The following is a 26,576-nucleotide window of genomic DNA, read 5'->3' as shown; positions in this document are numbered from 1 at the left end:
ATGACCTAATGTTTATCGTACTTGAAAGCCTTTAAATTTAATTACATAAGCAAAAATATTTGGCAACAGCCAGTAAAATTCCTAAGGCCATACCTTCCAAAAGTGTTTTAATCTTGTCTGATATTGACAGTCCTTCATTGTCATAAATAGGAGTAATTCACAAATTCCTAATACTACAAAAAATATTACATTCCAGTAAACAATGCTCCAAAGTTTCTATCTGACCAACAGCACAGTCATAAAGTCTATCAAAATATAGAATCCTTTGCATTCGATCTTTCATTACTTGTAAAGGAACAGAGTTTAGTCTTGTGAGCATAAATGCTCTCCTATATTGTGTAACAGTTAAAAAAATACTAAATATGGCAAAAGCACCTTGGATAGGACAATTCCAATTACATAATTCTCTGAAACTGTTACTTCTAATAATCTTCTGGTCAACACACCTTTCTTTTATGAGAGCATTAATGTTTAACGTTAGAGATGGGAAAACCTTGACAGAAAACAACCACACTGCAGGCATAGCACTTAGTACATTAGAGATGGAAACCTTTTATTTATATATTTTTTAAAAAAATAAAAACTATTTAAAATCCTCCAGTTAATTAGACAGCATATTATGAAAGCTTCATGAAATGTTTTACTGTACTTTTTTTTGATAAAGTATGCAAAGCATCAATACTAGCATTTGATTTTTTTTTAAATTGCAACACCTAATAAGTTCCAATTGAAAGGATCACTTGCACAAAAAAATAAACACATTTGGTATAAAAGGTTTATCACTTTTAACACCCTTTTTAATGACTTGTGCCCTGAATGGCCCCCAAAACATATAAAGACTAGTGGTACAATTTTTTGTTGTTGTTTAAAGAGTACAAGAGTCTGGGGATTTTTGTTAGGTACCAAGTACTCTAAAGGACACCAGCCCAGTGTATACAAGAACCATTTTCTTCAGCCTGCTGAATTCAAGTTTCAACAAGAAACAAAGCTATAAAGGCATCTGGAAAAATCCCTTTTCTTAGCCTTCTTACTTTCGGCACCTCCCTATATACACAGCTCTCGAGTATAGAACATGCAGTATAGAATGCCAGCTGAATATAAAATCCTTCAAAACCTTCATTGGCTGGAATTTGTTCGAAGACTGAATGATTGTAGAATGCCCGCTGCTTACAGAAAATGGTTGGAGAGTACAAATGTCTGCATAAGTCTGCCACTGGAACAATCCGTGGCTAACTGGAAAAGTATTTATAGCACAACAGTAGTGCATAAATAATTTAGATACAATATTAAAACACAACTAGCAAAATTAAGTCAACATTTTATGACAGCTATATCGATCCTTCTTTGACCGGTTGCAAAGAAGCATTCCCATCCCACACACACACCCTCAACCCCATAGCACGATGTCTTCTGTTGACGAGAAAAGGCCATTTATTTATGCCTATTGCCTCTCCTCTTCATCGCAGCTGTACATTGTGGACAGTACCATTTCCCCTTTGGTGCTTCTGTCAATCCTACACAGCCATAGTGGAACCACTCGATAGGACACTGCAAGGCAAGTAATGAGAAGACACATAATCACTGTTTACTAAAAACTGCTGGTAGAAACCTTTCAATAGCTGAAGGGGTAAGGAAGAAGTCAGTAGCATGGCTCACTTTATTTATACAAAGTGAAAAATGGAGAATAACAATACTAGCACTGATAGGAAAAAATTAAAAATAAAGTATGGGGGGAAATGACCTGATATTTTAGAAAACACATTAAGCAAGTGATATGATTTCTTCTGTGAATTTAGTAATCTGCCCCTCATCCAAAGGGCTTTGCATGTGCCGTGAGGCTTTGAATTCCTGCCCCCTCCCCCCACCAACAAGCTGCTTCAGAAGTTTAAAGCAACTTTAGAAATATCCTCAGCTATATCTAGGGTTGCCGTCTTCCAGGTGGTAGCTGGAGATCTCTTGGAATTACAACTGATCTCCAGGCCAGAGATTAGTTTCCCTGGAGAAAATGGTTGCTTTGAAGGGTGGACTCTATGGCATTATACCCTAATGTCTCTCAAACTTTGGCTTCTCCAGACTCCACTCCCAAAGGAATTTCTCAACCTGGAGCAGACAACTCTAGCTATAGCATTAGCAGCATTTTCTAGAAAGAATGAGAGGTGACAAAACCCTGGTGTGAATGCACTACTCATTCTGGCCTTTATTTTTGGCTTAAAATTGTAATTTTCAATAATATAATTTTACATCTAAAATCTTTCATCCTTTCCATACTTACATCTTGATTATCACACCCCACCATTTCACCATAGGAAACCTAGTTGAAAGGAAAGAAAATCTTAGTGTCTTCCACAAAATACTTTGCTTCAAAGATACTTCATTATCAAAAAGACATAAATGGGACACAGGCCAAGTTGTCCTGGGCTGTAAACACATCCATGTTATGCATTGGCTTTTCTGTTCTTGCCGGTTTTATATTAGAAAGGACCAGCAGAGCATGCAAAGAACTCCCTATTTGGTTACCCAAGAAATGTTTTGATTTTCTAGATTATCCATTACCATTTAAAGCAACCATTTTACACATGCTTGGTAGTCACTTTGATGAATTGCCTGGATAAAAATAACTGTTTTCACAAAGATCAGAAGATTGTATCTTTCTATAAAAAGTTTTTTTTTTAAAGGCAGGCACAGCCTGTGCCTTCATATCCCACACAGAATTTCCATCTTGCGTTTTAAGTGAGAGGTTGTTTTGTGTATTTTCCAGTGACGATCCAGAAATCTAGCTGCAAACTTCTATACTATCAGAACTCACAGTGCTAATAATCTACAGGGTGAAGTATGCCATTTGTGTTCACCTGTGCAATTCATGTAATTAACATTAAGCATATACTCAGCAGGTATGCATGCATATACAATCCAGCATGGATGAGCCCCAAATGAAATGTTAATACAGAAAGGGCCTTTCTGAGTTGATCCAAAAGGCAATCTGAGAGCTAAAGCATTTTGGATAATATTTTATAGCTTTTTATTAAAAAAAAGGTGGAAATGCATAGATTTACAAAGATTGTATGTTGCCTCTTTAGAAATCTGCTTAAGGCAATTCACAGTGAAAAAGTCAAAAGCTAGGTTGTAATGATGGCATAAAACAAATATCATGTCATAAAGAGTTTTCAGGCTAGAAGCAAAGCAAAAATAATCAAGGAGTTCCAACTACAGCTAAAAATCTGGATAAAAAGTGTTTTGGCCTCAAAGAGGAGGATACTGCAGAGATGAAGGGCTACCACAGAAAAAGCCCTGTCTCTGGTCACCACTCATTTCACCTCTGCAGATGGGGGCACAGAGATCTGCAGATGGGGGCTTGAACACAGGATCTTAACTGATGGGCTAGACAATATGAGCGGAGGCAATCCTTAACGTACCCCTGGCCACAGCCTTTTAGGGCCATAAGGTAAGAACCAACGTGGTTTTTTCTGTAGCCAAAGCACAAAGGAAGACACATATTAAAGTGAAAGTTCCAGGAAAATAATGGCAATATAATGAAGCAAGCTGACATTTAAGCAGTAAACTCTATTATCCTGTTATCATCTGAATCTCCTAAATGAAATAACTGTTTCAAAAACCCTAAAATGCTTTAAAGTTTTTTTAGATTTTAGGCTTTTGAAAAAGGTTATGTAATGGTTATTTTTTTTTTTGCTTGTGGCTTTTAGAAAGCTCTACCACCAGATACTGGGACTTCCTCCTCACTCAATCTTTTAATATCTATTTATTCATATCTATTAATATCTTTTAATATCTATTTATTCATATTCATAGATAATACATATCTATTTATTCAGGCATTTGCTGCCTGATTTCCTTCTCTTTTGTAGTATCTCATTTCTTTTCCCCCTTACTTCTTGCCTCAGACTGTAAATGAGCCCTGCCCCCTCAAGGTATATATCCTCAGTTAGGACATAAATTGGTATTTCTCTGATGGACAATAAATTACTATTAATCTATGTTTATTATGACAAATACTGTAATTCTCTGGCTGTTGTGGGTTTTCCGGGCTGTATTGCCGTGGTCTTGGCATTGTAGTTCCTGACGTTTCGCCAGCAGCTGTGGCTGGCATCTTCAGAGGTGTAGCACCAAAAGACAGAGATCTCTCAGTGTCACAGTGTGGAAAAGATGTGGGTCATTTGTATCTACTCAGGAGGGGTGGGGTTGAGCTGAGTCATCCTGTAAGAGTTTCCCAGGGTGTGGAATGTTAATGGCGGGAGGCTTCACTGTATCCTGAGGAGGTTCTTTTGCATATGGATTGGTACTTGATGTGCTAATCTTCTCTGCAGGGCTATTGTCGGGTATAGAGTGTTTTGTTAGCCTGGTGTTTTTCAGAACTGGAAACCATGCTCTGTTCATTCTTAAGGTTTCTTCTTTCCTGTTGAAGTTTTGCTTATGCTTGTGAATTTCAATGGCTTCCCTGTGCAGTCTGACAAAGTAGTTGGAAGTGTTGTCCAGTATTTTGGTGTCCTGGAATAAGATACTGTGCCCTGTTTGAGTTAGGCTATGTTCAGCCACTGCTGATTTTTCAGGTTGTCCAAGTCTGCAGTGTCTTTCATGTTCTTTTATTCTTGTCTGGATGCTACGCTTTGTGGTCCCGATGTAAACTTGTCCACAGCTGCAGGGTATACGGTATACTCCTGCAGAGGTGAGGGGGTCTCTACTGTCTTTTGCTGATCGTAGCATCTGTTGTATTTTTCGGGTGGGTCTGAATACTGCTTGAAGGTTATGCTTTTTCATAAGCTTTCCCATCTGATCAGTAATTCCTTTGATATATGGCAAAAACACTTTTCCTGTAGGAGACTGTTTTTCCTTGGTTGTTTGATTCATCCTGGGTTTGATTGCTCTTCGGATTTCATTTCTCGAGTAGCCATTTGCCTGAAGTGCGTGGTTTAGATGATTAATTTCCTCATTGAGAAAGTGCGGCTCACATATCCGTCTTGCACGATCCACTAATGTTTTCATTATGCCTCTTTTCTGTCGGGGGTGGTGATTGGAGTTTTTGTGTAAGTACCGATCAGTGTGAGTTGGTTTCCTGTAGACCCTGTGACCTAACTGAAAGTTTGCTTTGCGGATGACCAAGGTATCCAGGAATGGGAGTTTTCCCTCGATTTCTTTCTCCATTGTGAATTGTATGTTCAGGTGGATGTTGTTGAGATGATTCAAAAACCCCATCAATTCTTCCTCCCCATGGCTCCAAATGATAAATGTATCATCCACAAACCGGAACCATACACTAGGTTTGTGGGGTGCTGATTCTAGAGCTGTTTTTTCAAAATGTTCCATGTAGAAGTTTGCTATAACTGGGCTGAGTGGGCTCCCCATGGCCACCCCATCCATCTGTTCATAGAATTCGTTGTCCCATTGGAAGTAACTGGTTGTCAGACAATGGTGGAATAAGGCTGTTACATCCTCTGGGAAAATCTGATTAATAAGTGCAATAGTGTCTTTTACTGGAACCTTGGTAAACAGGGATACAACATCAAAACTGACAAGTATGTCTTGTGGATTGAGTTTCAGAGAACTGATTTTGTTGATGAAATCTGCTGAATCTTTGATGTAAGACGAGGTTTTCCCGATGTGGTCCTGCAGGAGATCTGCCAGATGTCTAGCTAATTCATATGTCGGTGAACCAATGGCACTCACAATGGGTCGGAGTGGGACTGAATCCTTATGTATTTTGGGGAGTCCATATAGTCTAGGTGGCTGTGCTTCAGTCTTGCATAGTTTTCTGTGCATGTCGGGATGTAGTGAGGAATTCTTGATCAGCGCATTTGTTAGCCTGGTGATTTTGCAAGTGGGATCTCGTTTTAGTTTTTTGTAGGTGGAGGGGTCCAGGAGTTCCTTAATCTTCTTTTTGTATTCCTGTTTTCATGATCACTGATCATGAATACAACAGATGCTACGATCAGCAAAAGACAGTAGAGACCCCCTCACCTCTGCAGGAGTATACCGTATACCCTGCAGCTGTGGACAAGTTTACATCGGGACCACAAAGCGTAGCATCCAGACAAGAATAAAAGAACATGAAAGACACTGCAGACTTGGACAACCTGAAAAATCAGCAGTGGCTGAACATAGCCTAACTCAAACAGGGCACAGTATCTTATTCCAGGACACCAAAATACTGGACAACACTTCCAACTACTTTGTCAGACTGCACAGGGAAGCCATTGAAATTCACAAGCATAAGCAAAACTTCAACAGGAAAGAAGAAACCTTAAGAATGAACAGAGCATGGTTTCCAGTTCTGAAAAACACCAGGCTAACAAAACATTCTATCCCCGACAATAGCCCTGCAGAGAAGATTAGCACATCAAGTACCAATCCATATGCAAAAGAACCTCCTCAGGATACAGTGAAGCCTCCCGCCATTAACATTCCACACCCTGGGAAACTCTTACAGGATGACTCAGCTCAACCCCACCCCTCCTGAGTAGATACAAATGACCTACATCTTTTCCACACTGTGACACTGAGAGATCTCTGTCTTTTGGTGCTACACCTCTGAAGATGCCAGCCACAGCTGCTGGCGAAACGTCAGGAACTACAATGCCAAGACCACGGCAATACAGCCTGGAAAACCCACAACAGCCATCGTTCTCCGGCCGTGAAAGCCTTCGACAATACACTGTAATTCTCTGTATCTTCGTTCTAGAATATTTGGTCAAGTTCCTGTCAACTGACTTAGGCTGAACAGGAAAGTGCAAAATACATCACTTAAAGGCCCACAACGGGCCCAGTGTTTTAAAAATTTTGTACAGTGCTGAAATTATATGATAAATCATTATCATATAATAACATCATCATAAATTATGACCATCAGATTTTATTGCATAGAAGCAGGATGCCAAATTTCAACAACAAAAAATACACAACTATAGAAACTAAACTAAGAAACAAAATTCCACGTTGAAGAATTCAAATGTTTTGGCAAGAGCTGGGGAAGAGAAGAGGTGCGTATGCTGCAGAAACAGCAAATGGCCAGTTAATAGCTGGAGGACCTCCTTTATGAACAGCTTCTGGTATCAGATCCTTTAGCCTTCCTGAATGGGCTGGATCCAGTAAGCTTTCCCACTTAATCTCACACAGTTCTGTCCCCCATCCCACATGGCTTTTGTACATGCAGGTTCCATGATCCCTGGAAACAGCCTTTTTTGGTGGTCAAAGGGGAGCTCTCCTTTCACCAGCAGAAAAACTGGTTAGCTCCAACCCATAAACCAAATGACTCTGATCACAAGAGTCTGGCTTATCTTAAGATGCTTAAGTGTTTTATAGTTTTAGTGTTAACATTTCAAACTGAACAGTTTTTATACCACATCTTCCTGAAATGGTCTATTTTCAGAAAATGAGCCCACCAAATCATACTGTCGTATATGAAGTATCTGCTACTATATGCAGAATGTTGAATATTCTATTCAATGTCATTCTGGATGGGATTTACCTGATTACAAATGCAGTAGCGTGGCTCATTAGGATCGTAGGTCCAGTCAACCTGGTTATTAGTATCAGACTCAGGTATTACTGCTGTTTGTTGAGAAAGTTCCTGTGCTAGAGCAGAAGATGAGGAGCATGATGACAAAGAGGAAGACGAGGAAGAAGATGAGGACTGCTGACTTGAAGATTTGTTGTTGTTTCTGAAAAATATATAATCAAAGATTTTTTTTGTCCTCTGCATAATGGTATGTATGCTGAAATTACAAGGACATTTTAAAAAGCATTTTAACAATAAAATATAGGTTAATATAAACACTTCTAGCTTTAGCAGCCACATCTGACAGTTGAGTTAATTCTCAAAATATAATACACAGAATTTGCAAGTTGGGAGGTATTAAAGTTTTTTTTTTTAAAAAAATGATTTTTCTTCATATTACATAAGATTCTACAGTTAGATATGGGTCCAAAGAATAATTAGAAGTTTCCTATTAAAAGCATCTCCATTACTGACAGCTATTTTTTTAAAAAATGCCTTTTCTCCATATTACTTAAGAGTCTACTGTCTTGACTGTTGTCATCACTACCTTTTTTATTTAAAAAATCTTCCACTTAGGACAGACATCTTATGCTTATTACAGATGAGCTATGATTAAGAGATAGATAGCTCAGCTCTATGCTAAATAGTCCCAAGCTATGAAGAATAAAGAGGGTGAAGAAGAAGCTATGAAGACAAAAGAGGGATCTTGCTAAAGTTAAGACATAGGGCCAAACTAGACTTGAAGAATAGTGTGGTGGCTTACTGCCTACTAAAGTGAAGACATGAAGCCAAGCTAGACGTTACACCAATGCCATTTTAGAGACGACTTTGGCCATTTAAAAATGCCACAAGGAGTGACAGGACCAGGCAATCTTGTTTCATTCCTGTGCATGTTTTCAGAACCTGACAAGGCATGGAAGGGGGGGAGAAACAAGCGAACCTGGTCCCACTGTGCCATAGGCCAGATCAGGAACAGGGCCGTATTCCATTTTAACTGATTTAATTGTTCTCTAAAATGGCATCAGCCATTCTTCTTCTCCCTTAGCAAGAAGCTGTTATAAATGAGATTGTTATGTATACAAAAGTGTTATGTAGGCGAAAGTGAATTTATGCATACAAAGTTTTTAAAATGTGTAGCTTGCTTCACTCCAAGTGCTCAGAAACCTACTATACAAAAGGCAATCTGTACTGGTGACAACTCACTTTTTATCCTCATACAGGCACATTGCTGACCAATCTAGCCTCGAGGCCAATGAGAAATGCCCGCTTGCCACCAGGAGGGGGCCCAACAAATTGATGGCCTAAGCACTCCTCCCTGCACCTCCCCTCAGTGCCCTCCCGCTCTGGCCTCCAGGCTGCTGCAAAGCACCTGCTTGCTGCCAGGAGTGCTCATGCTGTTCATGAAAAATAAAAAAATGACCAACAACAGTTTTCTAGAGCCCATGGTATTTTTTGTTGCTAATAGGTAATAACTATTTAAAAATACGTTATGTTTCTTTTAAAATCTGCTAAAATTACTGATTATAGATTTAAGTCCTGATTCTTAATGGAACACAGCAGAAGAGAAGTGAGTGTTTTCATGAACTCACTTGCTTTTTCTACCACTCCGTGAATCTGTGGTTGAAGTACTCAATGTTTGTGATAATGTCGATGCCAAAGCAGATGACGAATAGCCAGTTGCATCTCTAGATAACGAAAATTCTCTTCCAAGCTGAAAGTCATTGTTCTTAAAGGCTTCGTAACTTGCTTTTAGGCTAGACGTTCTCCTTCCTTCCTTCATCTAAAAGAAAAGAGTAATATTAACACTTTGGCTTACAAATACACTTTGGACCGTAACAAATTCAGCATGCACAGTGTAAATTAGTTTGAAAAACTTCATGAAATTTTCTCCCCTTCTTTGGAATCTTGCATGATCTTTACACATTGGATTGGATCCAGACTAACTTTTCCACTCAGAGCCAAGCTACAAGTGACGCCTGACACAGGTTGGACACTTGTAGCCAAACTACAAGTGACGCCTGACACAGGTTGGACACTTGTCAGCTTCCCTCAAGTTCTGATGGGAAATGTAGGCATCCTGGTTTTACAGCTTGGCTCTCCATTACAGCTGCAAGACCAGGATGCCTTCATTTCCCATCAGAACTTGAGGGAAGCTGACAAATGTCCAACCTGTGTCAGGCGTCACTTGTAGCTTGGCTCTCACACAAGGCACTTGCGTTAGTGAAACAGAATATTCCTGCCTCACCTCTCCCCACTGCAGCCCACTGATCATCCTGAAATGCTTCTGAGGGACAGGGGACCCTCACGAACAGCAAGAGAGGGTCCACACTGGGAATAAGGAACTGGTGGAAATTATGCCACCTCTTCTGTTAGCAGAAAATTTAGTCTGGATCCAACCTGGTAATGAGAATACCCATGGCTCAAGGTGAAATGTGAAGTACTACACAGGAGATCCCCTGAAGAAGCTCAAGGCAAAATGCACAGGGATCAAAATACCTTAATAAACTCTTCCACCTTGCACCTGGTTGTCTCTTCTTCTGCATAGGATTGCAGCCTAAGCCTCTTTAAACACTTAGGATGTGTAGATGGAAATTCACTAATCATAACCCAATTGAAACTTTGCCTCATTTTGAAACATTCCTAATCCAAACATAATTATTTCCAAGGTTTGGGAGAGTGGTGGTCTCCTGATCTGACAACTATGCTGGTGCTTTGTTGATCGATTTCATTTTTTCAGGCAGAAAGGATAACAGGAGGCTGAAATAATGACTCAGTAGACACATGCATGACAGTCATGTTGACCAAGAAGAATCATTAGTCCTACCAAAGAAGATTCTGATGGACATTTCAGTGAACTTTCAGCTGATCACTGCTATGTCTAAATGGCTTTGGAAGAAATTTTCAAGTCCCATTTGGAGATATGTGAGTACTAGGCAGCAGGGGAAAGGCTTTTCTTGTACTACTAGAAGACAGGCAGGGCAAGAGATGGGGCAGAAATAGTGGCAGAGTATAGGCTGCCTTTCCCCACATAAGCAGAGTGGTGAGGGGAAGTAAGAGGCAGAGGCTACAGTTTCCCCTCATAAGTGGCAGCAATAGCCAGCCCAATTTGTTCCACAAAGGGAGAGTGAACATCATTGCTTGAGCATGCTGGAGATAGGCATGGCAAACTGATAAGGGAGAGACAGAGACACGCAGGATCTATGGTTCCATTCCACCTCACCCCATGATAGGGAAGCAGCACTACCCAACATCCATACCACAAGGAGACATTTGCTTTTCTAGCGGGCAGGCTGAAGTATGCAGACTGCGGAATGCTAAGGGCAAAGGTTGGGCCTAACCCTAACCCTCCCCCCAGTGACAGGCATTCTGCCTGCCCAGCACACAAATGATACATGTGCATGTAGAAGAGAAACAGCGGCAAAACACACACCATCTCAACATCTGTAATCTTATGTAAATGCACCAAGCAGATCCCCAATAGAAAATTAATCCTTCTCTGGCTGCTATTAGCTCCAGTAGGGGAAAAAGATAAGCAGCCATTCCCATTCATATTTAAAGAAATCCTAGCGTGGCGGTGATAAGAGTCGTTTCCTGGTCCACAGTTGCTTCTGGTCTGAGATCTCTTTTATGGATAGTTTTATGGTGTTTTTATGTCCTTGGGCTTGTTTATTTTTATATTAAGAATATTTAATTGCAAGCCACTTGGAGCAGGATTGTGGAGAGGCACTACAAAAAATTCCCAAGCAGATAAATAATAACCAAATCCTACTCCATACTATGCCTTACTCCAGTACTTTATGAATTTTTTTCAGCTTGACTCCAGAGTATTAGTCAGGCTGAGGAAAAAGATACTGAAAGCAAGTTAAGAGAGGGGAAAAGATAATACAGTAGATGCAGCATTTCTGTTTAAAAAACGGCACAACCTTCTACTTTATCATCCCAATAAAGTAGGATATGTTCACTGATATGTTAATTAACACCTCACTGTGCCTGTTATGCAAGTGAGAATTTCAATTAACTATAGGGTGAGGAACGTGACTCTATCTACCTGAAATATGACAGTTTAGAATTTCATCACAACTGGGAGAGGAGGTTGTGTAGTGACTACAGCCAGTTTGGTGTAGTGGTTAAGAGCACGGGACTCTAATCTGGAGAGCCGGGTTTGATTCCCCACTCCTCTGCTTGAAGCCAGCTGGGTGACCTTGGGCTAGTCACAGTTCTCTAGAGCTCTCTCAGCCCCACCCACCTCACAGGGAGTTTTGTTGTGGGGATAATAATGACATACTTTGTAAACTGCTCTGAGTGGGCATTAAGTTGTCCTGAAGGGCAGTATGTAAATCAAATGTTGTTGTTGTTGTTGTTGTTGTTGTTATTATTATTATTATTAGAAATGGACACGAACCAGAAAAAAATAAACTGTGTGGTTCATGGTTCACTGCATTTCACAAACCACAAACTTTCACGAACCTGCCCCGGTTCACAAATCGGCTCGTTTGGTTCGTGAAAACGTCACATCCAGGTCAGCAAATCATCACTTCCGGGCCAGCAGAAGCCCACTACCAGGTCAGCAGAAGGTCTGCAGGAAGTCCATCCCTGTTGCCTAGGAAACTGATTGATCAGCACCAGGCTGTCTGCAGTGACAACCAAAAAAACGAACCAAACGGACCAGCCTAAAGTTCGTGGTGAACCGCTCTGATGAACCGCTGGTTTGCGAACCACGAACCGGCCTGGTTCATCACAAACTTTGGTTCATATTTCGGTTCGTGCCCCTCTCTAGTAGTGACACCTTGAAAACACATTCCCAACTGAAACTAGTGGACATGACCACTGATCACTGAATATGACTAGCTAAGTAAAGTATTATAAAATCCAACACTAATTTTTAAATGATGAACATCCAGATTCAGACTTCTTTTTTTTGCATACCTCTGTTTATGATTCAATCTTGCTGAACCAGCAAAACACACTTTTCTTACGCTTAGACTGCGATCAAGTTTCAAAGAAGTTCAGCATATAAGAAAGGGTATCACTGAGTATCTAGAAGCCTATGCATTCTTTCTGGGGAGTAAGTCCTGCTGTTGGTAAGACTTGCTTCTAAGCACAAAAGCATCAGATAGATTGTTAATAATTTTAAACTGCTAATAATCCAAACTGAATGATGTAGGTTCCCCACCAAACGCAGACATCTTTTGACAGGTACTTAAAACATAGCTTAAATTCCTTACCTGAGCTGTGGCTTGCACTGCCTGAGCTGCTGCCATGGTAATAGCACCAGCTCCAGCTCCTGAAGATAATGAGCCCAGGTTATACGATGCCAATGGCTGAGAAGAATTTGCATTATATGCACTGTTGGATGAGGATGATGAATTACTGTTTCGACACCCTTGATGAACAAAGGGAACATATTTATATAGTCCAAAGTGAAAACTAAAAGTAGATTTAGATTTCAAAAAGCTGAAAACCAGCAGCATCTACCAATGAAACCGTAGGCTGCAATTAAGTAATATGATAAGTAATATGATACAATGATTTGGGGAGAATCCTTGGCACTGCTTCCTCCGTCAACATTTACTCATTTATTTATTTTTTCATTCCAAGACTAAAGAGTAATAATGCTGTGAGGAAACAAAAGGACTCACCTCGCATCAATAATTTAGGTGGTGTCCAAATATGATACACAGGACGTTCATTTTAATGACGATGATAAACTATAAATATAACCCGCAAAAGTGCATGGACTTGAGAACTATATTAATGTCAAACACATAATCACATTTTTTTCTCATGCCAGTGAAATGATTGTTGAAAATGAGCCCAAAAGATAATCATATACAACCTGAATGAAAGCTTCTGCACAGTTAAAAAGCAAATTCCCTGCTAGATTATACATCTGATTAGCTTGATCAAGACTCTTGCTCTTTCTAGAGCATGCATGTCAAAACAGTGCAATGTAAATATCCTTCTTAGAAAGAAAACGCACACTGTTAAAAGTATTTTAAAAACATGTCTCAAAATAATATGCTTCTGACTCACAAAAAATGGAAATCTGCCATAAAGGGACAATTTGGCCTGCAAAACTTCATTATACTGAAGTGGCCATCCCCTGTATATGGGTTGGGTGCCAAAAGGAGACAGGGAGGGGTTTCTGGATATCAGTCAATGGAGTGAAGAACGTCTTGCTTTAAAAGATCCCCTGTATCCTCCAAAGAGCTGCAGTGATCAAAACCTGAGCGTGCAGATTACCTTGACACTACCTATAAGAGAAATCTGGCAGCACAAGGACAGGCTACAGACACAAGCTCTTAATCAGTGAGAATTAGTAGGCTGAAGGGAAGCAAGGGGCCTTAAAAAGAGAGGATGGAGGGCTGGCCTAAAGATTATATTTACCCAATTTACATGTCTCTACCCACATGAATCTCTATTTTTGAAGCCCTGTTAACATAAAGCTTTAGACTCCAAGGAGAGAAACGACGGAATCCTCCTCGTGATGTAAAGGAAACTGGGGACACACCTCTCTGAAGGCCAATTTCCCCTTCAATAAAAATGCCACTGTTTTTTCTGCAGAGGCAGGAAATACAGCATTGTCACCTGAAGCTAATGTTCAGAAACAGTTCTGTTATTGGTCAACTCTTGTATTTATGAACACAACATTTTGTCAACAAAAAAATCCAAATAGTGGGTGAGCTGGCCTCCTTCCTAAATTCCTATATTCCATCAGTTGAATTTCAGTTGAAGCTACCCTTATCTGTTGTATTTATGCGTTTCCATGTTAACTGTAAGCCCCTAATTTTTTTGAGAAAAAAGACATTGTACCTGCCTTTCTTCCAAGAAGAAGAAATCCTATCACTGAATATAGGGAAAGAAGACTATCCTTAAAACCTCACATTTGAAATTTTCATTACCTGCTGCATTTTCTTTAGAGGCATCTGAAGTGAGAGTTGATAGAAGAGCTTCAGACTTAAACTTCTTTTCAGGGACATGATCTGCTGTTGCATGGTGTGATGAGGGATTATGCTTCCTTTCTAGATTTAGTTGTAAACAATGCATTATTAATCCAACTGAGTATTTGAGGTTCATAAATGCAAAAGACTTAATTGATTACAGAAGGACCGTTCCCCTCCTAGTTTGAGTCCACTATGAAAAGAACCATAACATTTCATTCAAGGAACTATTTCCAAGAGATTATATCAAATTTTGGTGGTGGTTTAAGGAAAGACAGACTTCTTGGATGACTATTTGTTCATTTAGGGGAATTCTATATAGTGTTTTACTTTTTTAATCAATAACAGAAGTTAAACGTTCCACTTACTCTCTACTGGAGTGTGCGAATGAGCGTGATGATTGTTCAGTGGTTGTGATGGTGTATCCAGTTCTAAAGAACCTATTGAAAGAAGAGTTCACAAGAGTGAAATACAGCAATAAAATCTTGAAAACTACAGTTTCATTCGCCTATGCTATTCTTTAAAATGGCATTTTGTTCAAATCTCTAAGACTAACTAAACAGGAACAGACTCTCTTAAACTAAGCAGGAAGATTTCTGTGCAATTATCATGGTTTCTAATTTCCTTGAATTAAAACTAATAGTAATGTAAGTCTTGCAAACAATTGCTACAGATATGTTAGTGGAAAACCAACAGGAATTAAAAGATTTGTCTGTAATAGAATCAAAAGCCATTTTTATTGTCTGTGCATACAGACAATACATTAAACAAATCATACATTATACATTAAACAAATCATACATTAAACAAATCATTTAGAATTAGACTTATAACTGACATTCTGGGATAAATTTGGGATATAAACTAAAAACGAGCAAATAAAATCTTTCTTGATCTTTATTACATTTGAATTTATTTTTAACGTTTTGTATTTATATTTTGGAGTACCGAATAAAACACTGAAGCATGGTTTTATACAAATTTGCAGATATGCACTTAATTTAAAATAGCCTCTTTACTTTCAAATGGATTTCAATGGCAATCACATTATTCTCCTCTGATCCTTTTTATCCAGCTTCCATGGTAGAGGGGAGATTTGAACCTGAGTTTCTCAGATCCTCATCTGATATTTAACCACTATACCGCACTGCCTCTCTAAGCAACAAGATCCTATATAGCTTTCTGACTATAAAAAAAATCAAAACTATAAGCACACTTCACAGACGTAAACCCTACCAAAATCTACAGAACCTATTTTCCTGTACTGGATTGTGGATCAAGATGCAAGAAATATGAGATAATCCAAAGTGGTGTTTATTCTCATTTTAATTCCATAATAATTCCAAGATTATTCAAGTAGATAATATTTATGAATGCATTTTGCATGAAACTAAACGATTGAAAGAATATCCATCTCCACAAGCAAATAATGAAAACATAAGTCAGACCACACACAAACAGATGTCCTTATTTCTTAAAATGCTTAGCCCCAAGAAATCTACATGCTAGTAGTTACAACTTAAAGGCATATATTAGAACTTCTACCACACAACTTTCTAGTGACTGGAAAAGAGCACACATACTTACGCCTTTCCAGTATTTCTGTAATCCCAGCATTATCTGCCTCGAGTTCCATTTTAAATTTAGCTAATTCCTGGTCCAGTTTTCTTAAATGACGATCTACCTGATTTAAGAACAGAATAAAAGAAATTCAAGCTAGTTTGCACATAGGCTTATAAGTTTCAGAGAACTGGTACACCGGCTCCGATCCAACCAGCTTTTCCACTGGTGTAAAAGGGAGAAGAGATCACCTCTGAACGCAGATCGCCAGACCTTGATGAACAAAAGTCGTATCAGATGGGGTCCAAAATGAGGAGGATAACTGGACAAGACTAATGCTGGCTGATCCACCCACTGTGAACAGGACATGGAAGCTATAAAGTTCCCTTGTTGTTCCCCCTCCACAAGCTACTGGTATTTGCAGGTACGCTGTCTGTGTATATGTAAGGTTCCTTTCAGCCATTTGGGCAAATTGACAAAGTCATCTTCCATGAATTTGTTTAGCTTTCATTTAAAGTTCTCTAAGCTTGTGGCCATCATTACTCCTTGTGGAAATGAATCCCCTAAGTAAATTGTGTATTGTACAAAGAAGTATGATTTTGTCTGTCTTGACTCTTTTCAAATGAAAGTAACACTGAAAAAGCCTCTTTTGTAAATATAACGAAGAGGCAAACTATACTGAACAGATTAAATCTAGCCCAATGAATTTAAACAATTAAATATAGATGGTTGTAAACTACGGCTGCAGTTAAAAAAAAAACAGGATGCAACTAGTCCCACATGCCGAACGTGGATCTGGACTCGTTTAATGAATAAAGCCATCATCCTACCCCACACTGCACCTGCCTCTGCCAGATTGCAATCTGCTGTTGAAAGTGAGGAACCTGCTAAAATCAGTTTGTGATGAGACACAGGGCAGAGGGAGACATATTTGATGTTAAAAAACAAAAAGAAAAAACCCACATGCCAGACCCCCAAAGAACTGTATATAAAATAATAACAATAAAAATGTGTATAATGTACAATATATCTTACAGTATCTGCAGTGTATATACAGAAATATATATACTATGTAAAACATACTCACCCTATACATTTTGGAAATGAGAGCAATTCCCCTAGTTTGACAAGTATGGAAACACAAATACAACCACTTATTTAGCAATACACAAGAACAAACTCCATAATATGAGGAGGATAAACAAAAATACAGGCAGAAATACAGCCACTTGTTTAAGAAACATGCAAAAACACACTCCACAACATGAGGAGGGTAAGATGAGCTTCCAGGTATGATTTGTTTCAAAATCTTCAAGAATTTCTTCAGCAACTTCAGCTAGAACTTCTACCAAATTGCTTCAAACGAGGACAACCTATATGCAGACACTTACTGCTGTGCCCTGTTAGTAACTCTTAAACTGAAGAAAATATAATCAGAACTATGTGTGCAACTCCTCCATTGAAATGCTCACATCACAGTGCTAGTCCTAAACCAACACAAACAAATCCTCAGCAGAATCTGAAAGTTTTTGCGGGAAGACTTGTTCTGCAGGTTTGGAACTACCACTACGATACGAGATTTTCAATTGTGGCATTTGTTGTATATTGCTAAATAAGTTTGTGTTTGCATACTTGTCAAACTAATGGAATTGTGTAAAGGGTGGATACATTTTACTTACAAACTATATATTCCTGTATACACACAGCAGATATTTTAAGTTATATTCTATTGTTCATTATACACATTTGTATTATTGTTACTTTGGGTACAGTTCTTGGGGGGGGGGTCGGGGTCTGGCCTTTGGATTTTTTCTCTTCTTGACACTAGAACCTCTTCCTGTTCCTTGCTGGTGAAAAAGCCTTGAGCCAGTTTAAAGTAGCTATTTGCACATCAGCCTACAATTTTATGATGGACTGGAGTACTAAAAGCGTAATCCCACGCAGGATTACACAGAAGTCCCACTTTAATGAGTCTTACTCCCAGTTTAATAGGCATGGGGTTGCAACTGTAATCCTTGGCACACTAATTTGGGAGTAAGTGCTGTTGACCTCAGTGGGACTTGCTTTGAATAAATATACATACAGTCTGGTTCTAACTTGTGGTGTTCTTTTACTTCTTTATAGCTACCCTTAAAGATCACAGTTGTTCACATAAGCCAGTTACCACAAGGTCAAAAAAAAAGATTTAAAGAGAAAAACAGATTATTATTAGTTGCACTATTATGCCCTTTACAAACACACCAAAATGTTAGACTTAAAGGGAAGCATGTATTAATGTTTTTAAAGTCTGTAAACTAAAGCCCAGCACATGTCAATTATAAATTCTATTTTACTTACTAAATCATAAATTTGATTGGCCAATTGTACTTTTTCATCAGCATCTTCCAACGCTTTATAATAATCCTGAATGGGAAAAATAAAAGTAAATTATCTTCAGAAATCATTTATAATACTACAAATTTTTAACATAAAAATGCATGGTGCTTTAGGAAAACAAAAAACTCGCAATGAGAGTAACAGGGTTTATAGTAAAAAAAATTAATTTATAATAATTGGCCTAATATTTCATCCACCTCTTTTTGCATTCTCTTCATTTATACTGTGATAATGCTGAGATGTAGGAATGAAATATGATACACCATTCAGAGCGCTAGTCTATATTATTTCAAAATCCATTTTGATTCTTGCACTGTGTTTCCATAGAAGAGGAAGAAAATTCACGACACAATGCAATGCGGTATCTTCCTTGAAAACTGAAACACTGGAACGGAAGACAACGTGCCCATTCAGGAATACATTCCAAGTATGAAGCTTCAAGGTAGGGGACAGAATCACACAAAAAATTCAGGGAGTCTGTTCAAGCAAACCACATACACTCACAAAAAGTTATGCTTTAAACCCTAAGCCATGCTTCCACATGAGCCCTGTTTTTTGTGGAGGCATTCCTCTGCTTTGGAAGATGCTTGTATTCATACTAGACCAGCATCTTTAAAGTGCTCAGCATCAGAGAAACGCACTACATAGCAGAGGACTGCCCCCCTGCAATGGATGAAATGTAGCACAAGCAAAACCAGGGATCAAAATCTATGGTCTTATGGATAGACCACAATTTTATGTGATTTCATGGTTCCCACCCACCCTTCCTCTCAGGATGGTGTAGGCCTGCCAGGTTCCCACTGGTCAGTGGGAGAAAAATGATGAGAAAATTGAGAGGGGGCGACAGGCAGCATCCTGACACAGTGACGTCACTCCCCTTACTCCTGGAAATGATGCCAGCACATCACCACAGCACTCTAGCATTTGGGCAAAACTTTATGATTTAACCATAAAGATGTCAGTGCATTGCCAGTGACATCATTCTGCTACTGATGAGGGCCCTGTCCACCTGGCTAAGTCTCCTGCCAGCAACCCTAGTCTGCTGGGAGAAACAGCAGGTGGTAGAAATGACATCAGGCTATAAGCCAAAGTAACATTCGAGGCAAAAACCTGGGCGTGATATCAAACAATGCTCTAGAAACTCTGTGGTAATACTAGAGCATCAACCACTATGCTGAGATGGCATGTAGTCCAACATCATTTCCACCACTTGCCACACTCCTGAAGCTCCCAGGGAATGCCAGGCCACTGCAGGCATATTGTCAGAACTGATATAGGGGAAGGGAGGAGGGGGGGCTTATTTGATCAGTTCTTGCCTAATTCTTACCTTTTTAATTGAAGTCATTTGTTCTTCTCTCCATTCTGGTTTGTTTTTCTTTGCATTCATAAAAAATTCATTCACTCTTTGTTCCAGTTGATCCATTGCATCTTAAACACACACAGAAGATTAGAATATGTTCATTTATCTTCTTTAAATATGACAGATTGTAGGTAAATATACTTGTAAGAACATTTATTAGAAAAAGAAATGCTGCAAATGGTCAAGAAATATAAACTCCCATAGAATTCAATGACACTCACTCCCAAGTAACTTGGAAACTATTTCCAATAATAAAATATAATGTAATATAATAAAATAATGACTTATTTTTTGAGTAATATGTTTAGGATTGATGTGCCTCTGCCTAAAATCAACAGCAAAGAGACCTACTCCATTTTAATTTTAAGATTCTTAACCAGTGACTTTACTTCACAGAGCAACTAGGAAAACGAATGCATCATCAGATCTTGATTGTAGGTTGGACCACACATAGACTGACTTAGAAGTAGTCCCATTAAGCAGTGAGATCCTAAAAACTCTTTTTTGGGAATAAAATCCATTGAATAGACCTGCTTAGGATTGCTCTCTGCAGTAACATACAGAGAATCAGGCTGCATAACCCATTAAGATGAAGCAAAATTAATTGATCGTTGTAGCTTTACACAAATTCAGTTCTGATTCTAATCATGTACAGCTTAATTACTGAACAAGGAAAGATCTCACCAATGTTCAATACAGGGGGAAAATAGAAAAGCTAAAATTTAAAAATTACTATTTCAGGGGGAAAGGTTCCTGACAGTCCTCATGGAAGCTGTTGCATAATGGGCAGTTTTGGTTTGAAATATAAATATTTAAAAGGCATGCAGAAACGTTAACATTTTTCTTGCTTATTTTACTTGCCAAAGTGTGTGTGTGTATATATTTCTTAAAATCCAATATTTGAAGTTGTGTTGACACCTAAAGCCATACCAATTATTTTTTTCAAAAAAAGGTTTTCTAAGGTCATATCAAGTATAATATGGGATTATACCCCGAAGTTAAAATACTGCCAAGGGAATGAATTAAAATGATTTTTTAAGGTTTCCCAGAGGATTAGTCACCTGCAGGTACCTAAGGCTACAAATACTATTTGGAAATAAGTCCCACAGTAACCAAAAGAACTTATTTCCAAGAAATATGACCAGGATATCTCCTTATATATGGAACGGAGTTAAATACTGCTGAGGAGAGTAGGCTACTGGCATTTTGAGGACTTCATGAAGAATTCCATGGGGAATTTAATACAGTGTACACTTACTACACTGGACAAAGTGAACCAACGCTATACAATCTGTTTATCCGGGGGGGGGGGGGGGGACCCATCTCCTTAAGAAGAGATTTATGAAAGAACTTGAAACTAGAAACAAAATTGATGGTTGTTGTGGATTTTCCAGGCTGTATAGCTGTGGTCTTGGCATTGTAGTTCCTGACGTTTTGCCAGCAGTTGTGGCTGGCATCTTCAGAGGTGTAGCACCAAAAGACAGAGATCTCCCAGTGTTGCAGTGTGGAAAAGATGTTGGCAGGTCATTTATATCTACTCAGGAGGGGTGGGGTTGAGCTGAGTCATCCTGTAAGAGTTTCCCAGGGTGTGGAATGCTAATGGAGGGAGGCTTCACTGTATCCTGAGGAGGTTCTTTTGCATATGGATTGGTGCTTGATGTACTAATCTTCTCTGCAGGGCTATTGTTGGGTATAGAGTGTTTTCCCACACCCTGGGAAACTCTTACAGGATGACTCAGCTCAACCCCACCCCTCCTGAGTAGATATAAATGACCTGCCAACATCTTTTCCACACTGTGACACTGAGAGATCTCTGTCTTTTGGTGCTACACCTCTGAAGATGCCAGCCACAGCTGCTGGTGAAACGTCAGGAACTACAATGCCAAGACCACGGCTATACAGCCCGGAAAATCCACAACAACCATCGTTCTTCGGCCGTGAAAGCCTTCGACAATATATAGAAGCAAAATTAATGACTTGCAGCATAATCCTAATCATATTTACTCAGAAATATGGTTCACTAAATTCTAAAGGATTTACAATATAAAGAAGGCTGCAATCTTGTGCATGTTTAATACCATCAACACAATTGGTATAGAAAAATCTTGTCAGATATAATATAATTTTATTTTCTTTCCCTTTAGGAACTACAGAAACTTTAGCAAAAAATTTTAACCATACTAAATTTATGGGCTCTTAAGTTTTTGTACTTTTATTATCAGGGAAGGAGTCTGATTACGAAAGCTAAGCTAGGAACTAAAGCACAGAGCCCATCAGATACTATAAACCACAGCAATAGTTTGCAAATGTAGTTTTACAAGGAAAAGGTTGTGCTGTTTCAAATAGGGTTAAGGCTCAGCTGATTCCTATACTAGTCTGCCTGCTTCATGACAAGAACAGGCTTTGTCCACCTGTCACAATTGGTCACTTTCTGAAAATAAGATAATTGTGCTGGAATACATGCATGAAGAAAACATGAATATCAATGTATGCAGACCTGTGTAAAAAAATGTGTTTACATGTATAACTGCACCACTCCATCTATGTGTGTTCCTGTGTCTGTTGGAAAACCTACATATGACTGCGTCTGACAAAAAGCAAACCTTAGAAAATAGATCCAGAGGAGTTAGCCGTGTTAGTCTGTAGTAGCAAAATCAAAAAGAGTCCAGTAGCACCTTTAAGACTAACCAATTTTATTATAGCATAAGCTTTCGAGAATCAAGTTCTCTTCGTCAGATGCCTGATCAAAACTGGGCAGATACAGAAGAGGAGGGGGAAAGAGAGGGAAGGAGGGGAGCATAAATCACAAGAAGGCAGAATGCAATTAGCATAGAGGCAATCAAAACATTCCTTTGCTTGGAAATGTAAACATTTCCTTTTGGTGTGCAGTCAGTTTGTAGCAGTGAAGGTATCCAATTCCTATGTAGTATAAGCCTTCGGTAACCACAGCTCTCCCTGCCAGTTGCATCTGACAAAGAGGACTGTGGTCCCCGAAAGCTCACACCAGGCGTCACTGGGCTCCCCCAGATCACGCCTCTGTAAAGAGAATCTGTTACCTGTGGTAATGTGATAACCATTCATAGTCTCTATTCAGTCCCCGCTTGACAGAGTCAAATTTGCATATGAATTCCAATTCAGCAGCCTCCCGTTGGATTTTGTTTTTGAAAGGTTTCTGTTGAACCACAGCAACCTTTAAGTCTTTGGTGGAATGTCCTGGTAGATTGAAATGTTCTCCCACTGGTTTTTGGACGTTTCCATTTCTAATGTCAGATTTGTGTCCATTTATTCTTTTGCGTAGAGGTTGGCTGGTTTGTCCAATGTACAGAGCAGAGGGACATTGTTGGCACATGAGGGCATATATCAGATTGGAGGATGAGCAGCTGTAAGAGCCAGAGACAGTGTAGTTGATGCCATTGGGGACCACAGTCCTCTTTGTCAGATGCAACTGGCAGGGAGAGCTGTGGTTACCGAAGGCTTATACTACATAGGAATTGGATACCTTCACTGCTACAAACTGACTGCACACCAAAAGGAAATGTTTACATTTCCAAGCAAAGGAATGTTTTGATTGCCTCTATGCTAATTGCATTCTGCCTTCTTGTGATTTATGCTCCCCTCCTTCCCTCTCTTTCCCCCTCCTCTTCTGTATCTGCCCAGTTTTGATCAGGCATCTGACGAAGAGAACTTGATTCTCGAAAGCTTATGCTATAATAAAATTGGTTAGTCTTAAAGGTGCTACTGGACTCTTTTTGACTTAGAAAATAGACTATTTTTTACAGGAGTTCAAGTATCTTGGAAGCATAAACATGCAACAGAATGCAAAAATGCTCCCTTGCCTGGGTTTAGGTGGAAATTGGGCAGTTAAACAGACACGTCTGTAATACTTGTGTTTTCTCTCAGTAATAAGCCCTACCTCCTGGTGCTTGGATACTATATCCTGGCTAAGTGATATCCAAAGTGAAGACTCTTTAACATATATTGAAAAAAAGTACAAGCCTAAAGGTATTCTCAGTGAAATCTTGAGAATGTCAGTGTGACATGAGAAGGATTGCACGAGTAGATCTGTTTAGGATTGCTCTCTCAGTGGAGTAAGTCAAATTGTGTTATTCACAGTGCAATCTTACCGTTACTCCAGTCTAAAACAACCCTAAAATTTCAATCAGGGTTGGCCTGGAGGATAGCACTCAAACAATGCAATCCTAAACAGAGTTACTGCTTAGGATTTCGCTGTAAGCGTGGTAAGAAATCCTACACAGATCATGCTGAAAAAATACAGATTATAACAATCTGCAGGTCTCTGAAGAGGCAGCATATATATTTCCTAAACAATAAACATATTTACTTGAAGATAGGTTCAGGTGGGTAGCCACATTGGCCTGCAGCAGAAAAGCAAGATTCGGGTCCAGTAGTATCATAAAGAGTGAGATTTTCCAGGGTACAAGGTTTTGAAAAAGGAGCTTGGTCATGTTGCTGGGCTCGAATCTTGCGCATATTTACTTGGAAGAAAGTTAACTTATTACTAAGATCCGTGCCGTGCATAACCGCTGCAAAAAATAAATGTCACTTTTACGGCCACTGACAGCAACACAATTAGTAAAATAATGTTACTTTTATTGCCACCTGCTGGGCGCACTCTTCAGCCTGTTCTGCTCAGGAGAGAGTTCAATGGGGCTCTCGCTTAGCCTTTTTCGGACGCAGCCTAAAGCCTACAGCAGGGGGACCCATGTGCAGCTGGCTGCCTGCACCACTCCTGCCGCCCTCCCAGCAATTCTACTCTCTTCTCCCCGCCTGTCCAGCTGGCCGGCTAAGGCTCCGCCCCTTCCCTCCTCCGTGGGCGGGGCTGACTCACGTACTCTGCACCTGCAGGTCCATCTCGCGCATCTCGGTGAACCTGTCGCGGAGATCCATGGGAAGTTGCTCGATCACTGCAGGGAGGGGGAGGAGAGAAGGAGCGAGTCAGTCAGAGGCGGCGGCCGCCATGAGGAGGGAGGGGGAGAGGAGGAGAAAGGGGCGGAGCTTCCGCCCCGCTCTCTCGCCGCCGCCCCCCTCCCCTTCGGGCCTGGCGCCCCCGCCGCGCTCCCCTCACAAGACTCACTCTCTAGGTAGTCCTCCAGGTACAGCATGGCGGCGGCGAGGCCCGCGCTCGGCGGGGCTCCGTCGTCCCGGTAGCGAGCGAGGAGAAGGGAGGGGGGGTTGGGTGGTTTCGAAAAAAAAAAAACACCGCCTCGTCCCTTCCAATATGGCGCCGGCACCGCCAACAACACCAGCAGCTCAACTCAGCGAAAACAACATTGGCGGCCGACGGCGCTCGCTTCGGCCGCCAGGCGATTGGCTGCCAGGGCTTCTGACGTGACCGGCGGCTCGAGCCGTCCCGCGGCGTTCTGGGAAATGGAGTTCCGTGGGCGAAGGGCGGGGAGCCGGAACTACAAATCCCGCCATGCCTCTTTCAGGACGGAGGCGCTGAGCTGGAGCCGCGTTTGTTGGCGGGAGCGGCTGGGCAGGGCGTCGAGTGCTGAGGGTGCCGGTGTGGCGCTGTGACGGAGGGTCGCCTGCCCGGCTTGCGGTGCTTGGGACCTAATGCTTCAAGAACCGGGCGCCGCGGAACGGCACGGTTTGAGCCCGGGCACCTCAGAGATCGGCAAAATCCCGTCAGTGTCTTGAGGTGCCCCTGGGCTCAAATCCGGCTGTTCTACTGCAGACCGACGCGGCCGCACACCCAGAACAAACCCTGCGGGTCTGACTGCGGCATTGAAAATAAACGTGCCGCTTCCCGCCTTCGCCCTTTAAAGTCAACAGCTGCAGCGTTGTGTCGGTGTAGTGGCTGCAATATCGCCGTTTCCAGAGCGTGTGCAGTGGTCGTTGGTTACCGCGGCAGCCCTAAACACGCGGCAGCCAAGCTGTAGTGAAGTCACTGGCCTTTACGGTGCAATCCTATATAGAGTTATTCCAGTCTTAACATCCATTGAAATCAGTAGGCTTTGGATTGGCGTAACTTTTGTTAGGATGCGTAGTTCTGTAGTTGGTGGGCATAGGATTTCAGTGCATTGGTTTTAAGTTAACCGTACTGTCCCAGACGAGTAACTCTTCTTAGGATTGTACTGTTTATTATTTAGATGTTTCTACCCCACTTTTCTCCTCAATGCAGCTCAGAACATTGTTTCCTTCTCACAACAACCACTCTGTGAAGTAACTTGAGAGAGAGTGACTGGCCTGAGGCCACATTGAGAACTTCCGTGGCAGTGTGAGGATTCGAACCCGGGTCTCCCAGATCTGCCCTGCACTCTTAACCGCAACACCATGCTGCTTGTGATGGATGTTGGATTTAATGTTTTGGCTGTATTATGGACTGTTCAGAACATTAATACATGCTAATTTATTTCTTGAAGAATATGATCAATGAAGAGAGCAATTTGATTAATTGTGTAATATTTGGTCTTGAAAATGGACCCAAGGGAAAGAGGGGGCAAGAAATCAAATTGAATAGATAAAACATCGGCATGTACAAAATGTATTGGCCAACAGATGGCTCCACTGTATTTCTGATTTCCAAGAAGGATTGTTTTAGGAAACAAGTCTAATCTCTCATGACTTTCTCCTTCACTAAATTGTTCATGAAATAGAGTTAGTTTTTGTATTGTGAATGCCTCTTTGACAAGGATTGAGTCACTGATTTTCTACTGACCAGTATCATTTTCTACCTTGTCATCACTTCAATGAGATGTCTAATTCTTACACGTCTGCTTTTTCTTTTATTAAACTTCATTAAGAATTTTTTAGAATTAGAAGACAAAAACTAACAAAAATTTAAAAAGAAAAGAAAATAGAAAACTGA

The 26,576-nt window shown here is 40.3% G+C and overlaps 1 protein-coding gene across 1 annotated transcript; it reads right to left on the bottom strand.

Moving 5' to 3' along the window:
- Positions 1–527: 527 nt before the first annotated feature.
- On the bottom strand, positions 528–25,027 carry ING3 (inhibitor of growth family member 3). Its single transcript, XM_054987702.1, has 12 exons — positions 24,840–25,027; positions 24,598–24,669; positions 19,712–19,812; positions 18,346–18,411; positions 16,036–16,132; positions 14,817–14,888; positions 14,410–14,529; positions 12,733–12,890; positions 9,097–9,287; positions 7,478–7,670; positions 2,273–2,311; positions 528–1,548 (listed from the first exon to the last, which is right to left on the bottom strand). Exons 1-12 carry the CDS (start codon positions 24,865–24,867, stop codon positions 1,432–1,434), a joined length of 1,254 nt encoding a protein of 417 aa, XP_054843677.1. The 5' UTR covers positions 24,868–25,027; the 3' UTR covers positions 528–1,431.
- Between the last annotated feature and the right edge of the window lie 1,549 nt (positions 25,028–26,576).

This window comes from Eublepharis macularius, chromosome 9, assembly GCF_028583425.1.
Source record: "Eublepharis macularius isolate TG4126 chromosome 9, MPM_Emac_v1.0, whole genome shotgun sequence".
Classification (NCBI taxonomy): Eukaryota; Metazoa; Chordata; class Lepidosauria; order Squamata; family Eublepharidae; genus Eublepharis; species Eublepharis macularius.
Note: the sequence above shows the minus strand (reverse complement) of the source record. Positions and strands in the feature narration are given on the sequence as shown.

What these genes read in the sequence shown, in the direction of transcription:
- ING3 (XM_054987702.1), bottom strand. Translation starts at nt 24,867, where the DNA reads ATGCTGTACCTGGAGGACTACCTAGAGA. An exon ending in CTCTAAAGAAAATGCAGCAG is followed by an intron (nt 12,891 to 14,409) that starts GTAATGAAAATT and finishes TTGTTCATCAAG; the next exon opens with GGTGTCGAAACAGTAATTCA. An exon ending in TGGGGTGTGATAATCAAGAT is followed by an intron (nt 1,549 to 2,272) that starts GTAAGTATGGAA and finishes CTTGCCTTGCAG; the next exon opens with TGTCCTATCGAGTGGTTCCA.